We start from the raw sequence: 9,445 nt of genomic DNA, 5'->3' as shown, positions 1-9,445 counted from the left end.
ATACATGGATAAAAATCTTTATGCTATGTCTCTGTCTAAATGTGCAATTTATAGTAATTTGCATTTAATAGTATGTACAACAGGGCAATCAATATAATATAGAAACCCAATTGTATCAATTATTGAGGAACTACACTTTGAAGATGTCCTCAGCGGTGGGCAGGTTTGTGCCCGTGATAGAGCTGACTGAACCTACACCTCTCTGAGCTTTTACATAACACTGAATGTGGTTCATTTTTGTTGCATGTCACGCCAACACACCACAGCAAATCCCTAAATACATATAGCAAATAAAGTTGATCCCTAAGTATGATATGCAGTTCTGGTTGCCTCATTATGGGAAAGATGCAAGGATGTTAGATGGGGTCTAGAGGAAGTTTATGAGAATGGTCCCTGGGATGGAGGACTTTAATTTAGGATACCTGAGAAGGGTATCTGGTTTCTTTCCAGCAGACTGAGGGGAGATGTGTTATAGGAGTGTAAAATGATAGGGGGTTGTTCCCTTTAGTGGAGGGGAAAGATGTATAGGTCACAGTTATAAAAGGGGAAGAGGATTCATAAGATCATAAGATATAGGAGCAGAAGTAGGTCATTTGGCCTATCGAGTCTGCTCTGCCATTCAATCATGGGCTGATCCAATTCTTCCAGTCATCCCCACTCCCCTGCTTTCACCCCATACCCTATGATGCCCTGGCTAATCAGAACCTATCTATCTCTGCCTTAAATGCACTCAATGGCTTGACCTCCACAGCCGCTCTTGGCAACAAACTCCACAGAAATTACCACCTTCTGACTAAAGTAATTTTTCCACATCTCAGTTCTAAAAGGACGTCCTTCAATCCTGAAGTTGTGCCCTCTTGTCCTCGAATGCCCTACCATGGGAAATAACTTAGCCATATCTAATCTGTTCAGGCCTTGATTAGAATGCTGATTCCCAATCAGTGGCTCTAACACCGAAGGCAGAAAGAACCCTGACGGTAATGTTACTGCGTTTGCTGAGCAGATGGTTTGGAAGTCATTTTCACTTCACTGATTTCCTTGCCTTCCAACACCAGTACATCCATTTAATTTACTCTGAATTTGCTACTGTCTACACAAAACTCAAATACTCAGAGCTGGTGACATTAGCCTGGCAGCATGCCAACACAAACCAAGTGCTAATCTGACGATATATATGCCCTATCACACTGGAGAACCAAACGTTTTTTCTCAACTTACTTGCCACACATCATTCCTGATGGAAAATCCTGATTGGCCAGTATTCATATCTGAATTCTTGACAGCAACTCCTAAGGTATGAAATTATATTAACACTAGGGCAAAGGAAAGTTGGCTTAAAGTGAACTTCCACGGGGAAAAAAATTATCTTGCTTTTATAAGGGAATATTCTGTACAATCATGTTTGATATAGAAAATTCACAGCAAACAAAATAAAAAGAAAATATAAGTGATAGAAATGTAAAACAGAAAAAAGGACATGCGGAAAATACTCAACATATCAGGCAGGATTCAGGGTGAGATGCAGAAAGACTTTTGTTTTACAGTGTGTGTGGTTGGAATCTAGACCACTCTGCCAGCAGACGTGGAGGAGGCAGGTTCTACTGGGACTAAACAAAGGAAAATGGAAAAGTGGGTGAGCAAGATTTGCAAGCCTACAGAAAAGTGCCTGAGGTTTGAACTCTGGTCCTTTTGGTAGAGGGCTGGCATGGATATGATAGGCTGATTGGCCTTCCTCTATGCTGTAGCCATGGGTTCCCATGGTAAGGAAATGGCAAATAAATTAAATGGATACTTTATGTCAGTCTTGGTAAAGCAGCCAGCATAATCAAAGACTCTGACCCACCTGGTCATTCTCACTTCTCCCCCTTTCCTTTGGGCAGAAGATGCCTGAAAGCACACACCACTAGGCTCAAGGACAACTTCAATTCCACTGCTGTAAGACTATTGAATAGCCCTCGAATATGATAAAATGGACTCCTGACCTCAATGTACCTCAATGTGACCTTGCACCCATTCTTTCTTGTTGCTGCTTGGCGCGATTTTTTTGTGTGGGGGGGTTGGGGGTTGATGTTTGTGTTGACTTTTGTGCTTTTTTTCTCGCATGGGGGTGTTGACGATTACGTTGCCGTTCTTTCAAGCTGCTGTTTGGCTCAATTTAGGGGTTTTTGTGCGGAGGGGTTGATGCTTTTCTTTGAATGACTTCACTGTTTCGTGGCTATCTGGCAAAGATGAATCTCGGAGTTGTGTTCCATATACATGTTGATAATAAATGAGCCTTTGAGCATTTTGAATCTTTGAGCCTTCTCTACCTACGCTGCACTTTTACTGTGACTGCAACACTTTGTTATTATTTTCCCTGTCCTTTCTAATTCTATTTGCCAGCACACCGGCAGGGGAATGCACAATAAATGGGAGAGAGGGAGGGAGTGGTTTATTATTGTTAAATGAACCAAGGTACAGGGAAATGCCATACGCCCTTTTTAACCACCCTATTAGTTTGTGCTGCAACTTTGCGAGATCTATAGATGTGGAACCCAAGATCCTTCTATTCTTCCAAACTGCTAAGAATCCTGCGATAAACTCTGCATTCTGCTTTTAAGTGCAACCTTCCAAAGTGAAGCACTTCATACTTTTCTGGGTTGAACTCCACTTCTCAGCACAGCTCTGCATCCTGTCAAGCTATGACAACCTTCTACACTATCCACAACACCACCAACCTCTGTGTCATCTGCAAGCTTACTCACCCGCCCTTCCACTTCCTTGTCCAAGCGATTTGTAAAAATCACAAAGAACGGGGGTCCCAGTACAGATCCCTGCGGAGGAGATTTACAAAAGAAAGTGTTCTACGGAGGGGAATAAGCAGTCAATGTTTTGGCCCGAGACTCTTTGTCGGTGAGGATCCTGACGAAGGGTCTGGGCCTGAAACAGTGACTGTTTGTTCCTCTCTGTAGAAGCTGCCTGACCTGCAACTCAACAAGTCAGCATTGTTTGTGTGTGTTTGTGTGTGTGTGCATGTGTACGCTGAACTAGATTTTCATCATCTGCAGAATATCTTGTGTTTACAAGGCTGTTGATGGGACTCAGGAGACTGAGTTATAGAGAGAGCTTAAGCAGATTGGGACTACTTTCTACTGGAGCACAGGACAAAAGCAGAGTTCAGAATCAAATTTATCAGGTTTTTCATCACTGACCCAAGTCATGAAAATTGTAGCTTTGTGACAGCAGTACAGTGCAAAACATAAAATAATTGTAATTTGTAACAGTGCAAAACATAAAATAATTGTAATTTGTAACAGTGCATAGAGAAATGATGAAGCAGTGTTCTTGGGTTCATGGACCATTCAGAAATCTGATGGCGGAGGGGAAGAAACAGCCCCTATGTTGCTGTGTGTGGATCCTCCCCCTTGATGATAGCAACAAGAAAGTCTATAAAATCATGAGGGGCGTAGGTAGGTTAAATGTGCACAGACTTTTTCTCATAGTGGTGGAATCAGAGAATAGAGGGCACATGTTTAAGGTGAGAAGGGGGTGATTGAAAGGGGACCTGAGGAGGGTGGTGGGTAGAAAGAATGAGCTGCCGGCGGTAGAAGCTGGTACAATTACATTTTAAAATACACTTGGACAGGGACATGAATAGAGAAAGGTTTAAAGGGATATGAGCGAAATGCGGGCAAACGGGACTAGCACAGAAGGGTTGGGATGGACGGGTTTCTCTGATATCCAACTCTGGCTCTGTGTCCATGTGTCAATAATCCAGTATCTGGCCTCTGAGTCTGCAAACAGGCAGCGGGAAATATGCAAAGTACGTGGTTCAATGCAAAACCAATGCATGACTCTGAAAGGCTGGTCTCCAAATATGTACTTTAGCAACCACAGTAAACGAAGGAAGGACAGAGATTCTGTATTAGCTCGAACAGTCTGTGCAATGGGGGAAGCTATTGAACTGGAGCAGAGTAATACTCAGTGGGAAAAGGAACTTGCCAAACAAGTGTGTAATGATTTTCTATTCCCGTGTTGTGGGCTACGCACACAAAATCTTGGAGAAACTCAGCAGGTCGGGCAGCACTTAAGAGAAGAATAAACAGTTCATGTTTCAGGCTGTGACCATCATTAGGTTTTGGAAGGAAGGGGACTCGAGACAGAATTAAGAAGGCGTGTGGGGATGGGTACGAGTTTACAGCGCCGTGGGGCATGGAGGGACCGGTTCCCCGATGAAGGTCAGCACCCTGGCATGGGGAGGGGAAACGTAGGTCCCATCCCGTCCCCCACTGCTCTGCGGCTTTCAATCCCTAACCACCTCCCCCGATGTTCCCAAGCGCTGCCCCCGCGGGGATGGGCGTCCGATGTCCCGTTCGGCGCCACACACCCCGCAGGTGGGAAACAGCCGATCCTCCGGGTGCTGTACATTTCTCCTTGCCTGCCAGTTCCTGTGTGAGCGGGGTTCCCTGAGGAGGTGTCCAGCGTGTGTGAGAGGGGGAGTGGTTTTCCCTGCCTGTCTCTCTGATCCCACCGTCCCAGCTCCGCACTCATTTGTAAATAAGGAACTGGATGAAATCCAGGCGAACACTCCAATTCAGACACAGTCGTAAGGAACAAAAAAGCGGCTGAGATATTTGGGTGGGGTGGAGACGCCCTTGTAGCCGGTGCCGGCGGTCTGTAGGTTCCCCTCACTTGCAGCAGCTGCGGCGAACTGCCCAGTACCGAGAGCGGGACCGCTCCTCCTGAAACCGACAGCGGGCGGGATGAGGCACGAAGGCAGCGCCGCGGAGGAGGGCAAGGAGGACGAGATCGACATCGACATCGTCAAGAACGCGCTGCAAGGTGAGGGAGGCAGCCGGCAGCAGGGCGGGTGGGGGCCGAATAGGTTATCGCTCGCCCCCCCCCCCGTTGTGATTGGTAAAGTGTTTACCGTTGTCACAGGTATCAGATCACTCCACACGTTAGTCAAAAAAGACAAACAGAACGCTGAATAAAATCTTGCAGTTACGGAGGAAGTGCGGAGTAGGTAGACAATAAGGTACAAGAGCCAGGACGAGGTAGGCTGGAGATCAAGAATTCATCTTCGGTGTGTGAGAGATTTGTTGAAGAGTCCCCCCCCCCGATCCTCTTAAAGAGTATTAATGGCTAATACGAAAAAGTATAAGATCAAGGCGATTGGAGCAAAGTATAGGGAGGTTGTCAGGTTTTTTACCTAGAGAGTGGTGAGTGCGTGGAACATGCTGCCAGGGGTTGTGGTAGAGGCGGTTATATTAGGGGCATTTAAGAGACTCTTAAATTGGGCACGTGGATGATCGAAAACTGGGGGCTATGTGGGAGACTAGGAGTAGTTAGTTCTTAGAATAGGTTAAAAGGTCAGCACAACACTGTGGGCCGAAGGGCCTGTAAAGCGCTTCCGTGCTCCACGTTCTGTCGCTTTTATAGCGGCGAGGTAGAAGCTGACCTTCAGCCTGGTGATCCGCACCTTCAGGCTTTCGTATTTTCTGCCCAGTGGGAGGGGGAGAAGAGAGAATGTCCGGGGTGGGAGGGGACTTTGATTATACCGACTACACCACAGAGGCAACGAGAAGTGTAGACGGAGCGGAGTCATTTACCTAGTACTGCCCCTTTGTTAACGTGTGTGTGTGTGGGGTGGAGGGTCGGCCAGTCGTAGATTCATTTGGGTCGGTGTCTGTGAGAGTTTAGGGCGGAGGGAGAGGATAGATAGGAAGGAATTGGAGGATCAGACAGATCTAGTTCACCTCTGGGTGTGACGACCCAGGCCTGGGGGTGTCAGTTTGAGAACGTCCCAGAGTGAACGCGCTGCTGGTCCAGATGGTCCATCCTCTTATATACCGCTGAGAGCGCCCAACCCTCCAACTTTTCGGGTGACTTTTAGATAGGCGGCTACCTCATCTCCTCTGACCCCTGCTGCCTGGTTCACTCTCCGGGTTCCCGGCTGTTTGCTTTCTGCATTTATTTTACAACGAGGTCTATTTACACCTATTTATAGGTCTATTCAATTTACAACCTGGCCAAAACACACTCCAGCCCTGTGGTGCCTACCGCTCCAAGCAGGTGTTCCCCGCCTGGTCCTTCTCTACAGGGACCCCCAGATCTCGGAAGGGGTGGGATCGGTTTGGGCGAAAGCCCTGGCGCTCCGGGTCGCCAGAGATCAGGAGCGCTGGGCTGACGTGAACTAAAGCGTCGGAAGCAACCCATTCCGATACATAAAAGGGCTGGGGCTTCCCACAGTCCGCATGACTCAACAGCTCCCCTCCTATGGAGGGGAGTCGACGTTTCGGGCCGAGACTCTTCAGGACCTCGGGCCCGATTGTCCAGCATTTTGTGTGTGTTGCATTTCACTCTGTGTTTCCATATAAATCTGAATCACAGATTCGGGGAGGAGCGAGAAACGAAAACAGGCACCAAAAATAACTCAAAACTCGCCACTGAGCTGTCCCTGCTTGCAACGGGGAGGGGAGGGGAGGGGAGGAGCAGGGAACGAGTTGCCACACTCTGTTGTATTAGTTAGGCGTGCCCTCCTCACTGTGATAAAGGCAACCTCCGCCCGTCTCCCGACTCCCAAACAGCACCTTTCATTTCTCAGTGGTTAGCTACCGGGCAGGGGAGGAGGAGTGGGGGGTGGTTGCAGGACAGAGAAGAGCGAAGGCTAGGGGTAGTGGGGGAGTTGTGGTTCTGAGTGCCGCGAAGTGGTGAGGTGGAGGGGAGGGGGGGGGGGGTCATCATTAAAGTGGGTTTTTTCCCAAACGCACGAACACTCACTCTGTTAATTTTAAATCTCTGGTTAGTTTATGAAGCTGTAGATTAAATCACTTATTCAGTGAACTGTAAGGAGGAAACAGTGAGGATCTGATCAGATGTTTGAATGGAGGAGGCAGCGGGACCCACCAGACGATTGGACAGAGGAATTAGGGGGACCCATTACGATTGGACAGAGGAATTAGGGTGACCCATTACGATTGGACAGAGGAATTAGGGGGGCCCATTACGATTGGACGGAGGAATTAGGGGGGCCCATTACGATTGGACAGAGGAGACAGGGATTCAGAATCCACTCTGAGAGACACTAACCCGCTCCTCCTTGCGAATAACTTGTGTAGACATGGAACAGAAGGAGTTACGCCCCCATGGACTGTGTGTGTGCGTTTTGTTGCCAACGGGAACATAAGTAAATACACGAGGCTAGGGATATGGCTGGTTGGAACAAAATATCTTAGGCATGCGGCAGAGTGGTTACTTGGCAGTGGTCTCCAACTCCCTGACTGTTTTCAGATTTATCAACAGCACCTTAGTTCTTTGGATTTTAATCCTTTGTGTTTGCTTGGGATGGTGGGGGGGGGGTGGTTAAGATACCGACTCAGACATAGTGAAGCTCCCTCCTCATCGTCCCACCACACACTCCCGGGGTCAGACACAGACTGAAGCTCCCTCCTCATCGTCCCATCACACACTCCCGGGGTCAGACACAGAATGAAACTCCCTCCTCATCGTCCCATCACACACTCCCGGGGTAAAACGCAGAATGAAACTCCGTCCCACCACACACTCCCGGGGTCAGACACAGTGAAGTACCTTCTACACCGTTCCACCACACACTCCCGGGGTAAGACGCAGAATGAAACTCCGTCCCACCACACACTCCCGGGGTCAGACACAGTGAAGTACCTTCTACACCGTTCCATCACACACTCCCGGGGTCAGACACAGTGAAGTACCTTCTACACCGTTCCACCACACACTCCCGGGGTAAGACGCAGAATGAAACTCCGTCCCACCACACACTCCCGGGGTCAGACACAGTGAAGTACCTTCTACACCGTTCCATCACACACTCCCGGGGTCAGACACAGTGAAGTACCTTCTACACCGTTCCACCACACACTCCCGGGGTAAGACGCAGAATGAAACTCCGTCCTGTCACACACTCCCGGGGTCAGACACAGTGAAGTACCTTCTACACCGTTCCACCACACACTCCCGGGGTAAGACGCAGAATGAAACTCGGTCCCATCACACACTCCCGGGGTAAGACGCAGAATGAAACTCCGTCCCATCACACACTCCCGGGGTCAGACACAGTGAAGTACCTTCTACACCGTTCCACCACACACTCCCGGGGTCAGACACAGTGAAGTACCTTCTACACCGTTCCATCACACACTCCCGGGGTCAGACACAGTGAAGTACCTTCTACACCGTGCCACCACACACTCCCGGGGTCAGACACAGTGAAGTACCTTCTACACCGTTCCACCACACACTCGGGCCCGTGCTGCAGTGCTCTACAGGAAAAGTGCAGCCGCTATTGATGGGGTTACACCGTAGGCCTCAACGACCAGTGGGGGTTTGAGGAGCAGATACACAGGTCGATCTTGAACATATGTAAAATCAGTAGGGTTATTGCAGTGGAGACACAGTCTCTATTCTTATCAGTTTGAAATCTTATTTTCTTCTGGGCGGCACAGAAAGAGTACAGGTTAGCGTAACACTTTACAACGCCAACTGTAAGATCGGGGTTTAATTGTCGTTGCTGTCTGTAATGAGTTTGTACGCTCTCCCCGTGACTTTGTGGGCTTCCTTTGGATAATCCGGTTTTTCTCCTGGCTGACCCCACTACAGTCCTGCTGATTTGATGCACTTCACTGCATGTTCTGATGTGACAAATGAAGCTCATCTTTATTAGGTACAGGAGTGGAACTCAGTGTGGTCTTCTGCTTACTGTAGCCCATCCACTTCGAGTTTCCACATACTGTGCATTCAGAGATGCTCCTCTGCACACGCTGTTGCAACCTGTGGCTATTTCAGTTATTGTCACCTTCCTGTCAGTCTGCCCTTTCTCCTCTAACCTCTCTCATTAACAAGGTATTTTCGCCCACAAACTGTCACATCATTCTCTGTAAACTCTAGAAACTGTTGTGCATGAAAATCCCGGGAGATCAGCAGTTTCTGAGATACTCAAACCACCCCATCTGGCACCAACAATCATTCCAGAGCCAAAGTCACTTGGATCACATTTCTTCCCCATTTTGATATTTGGTCTGAACATCAACTGAACCTCTTGGTCATGTCTGCATGCTTTGATGCATTGAGTTGCTGTCATGTGATTGGCTGGTTAGATATTTGCATTAACGAGCAGGTGTACCGGTTTACCTAAAAAGTGGCTACTGAGTGCACGTGACAAATAAAGCGAATATATTAAAAATAAATTGCAAATACTGGGATCTGGAGTGTGGAGGAACACAAACTGCTGAAAGAACACACTGGTTGGTAGCATCTGAGAAGGTAGAGGGATGGTCTTGAACAAAAACTAAGATTATTGTAGTGAGTGATGTTAACTTGATTGTGACCCTCTTAACTTTGGGGTTCAGATGTAGTAGAATGTGTTCGGTGCACTTAAGAGAGTTTCTTGAAACAACATGTAGGTTGGGATGAACTTTGTATTGGG

The 9,445-nt window shown here is 48.0% G+C and overlaps 1 protein-coding gene across 4 annotated transcripts in view; it reads left to right on the top strand.

The window, feature by feature from the left end:
• Positions 1 to 4,643: 4,643 nt before the first annotated feature.
• The window catches only part of LOC140724815 (nesprin-2-like), a 288,546-nt gene continuing 283,744 nt past the window's right edge, over positions 4,644 to 9,445 (top strand). For all 4 annotated transcript variants that reach the window (XM_073039455.1, XM_073039456.1, XM_073039454.1 and 1 more), the window contains exon 1: positions 4,644 to 4,821. In XM_073039455.1, coding sequence (XP_072895556.1) covers positions 4,743 to 4,821 — 79 coding nt within the window. In that variant the 5' untranslated portion in view covers positions 4,644 to 4,742. The remainder of the gene's footprint in view (positions 4,822 to 9,445) is intronic.

Source organism: Hemitrygon akajei, chromosome 3 (genome assembly GCF_048418815.1).
Source record: "Hemitrygon akajei chromosome 3, sHemAka1.3, whole genome shotgun sequence".
NCBI classification, from domain to species: Eukaryota; Metazoa; Chordata; class Chondrichthyes; order Myliobatiformes; family Dasyatidae; genus Hemitrygon; species Hemitrygon akajei.
Note: the sequence above shows the minus strand (reverse complement) of the source record. Positions and strands in the feature narration are given on the sequence as shown.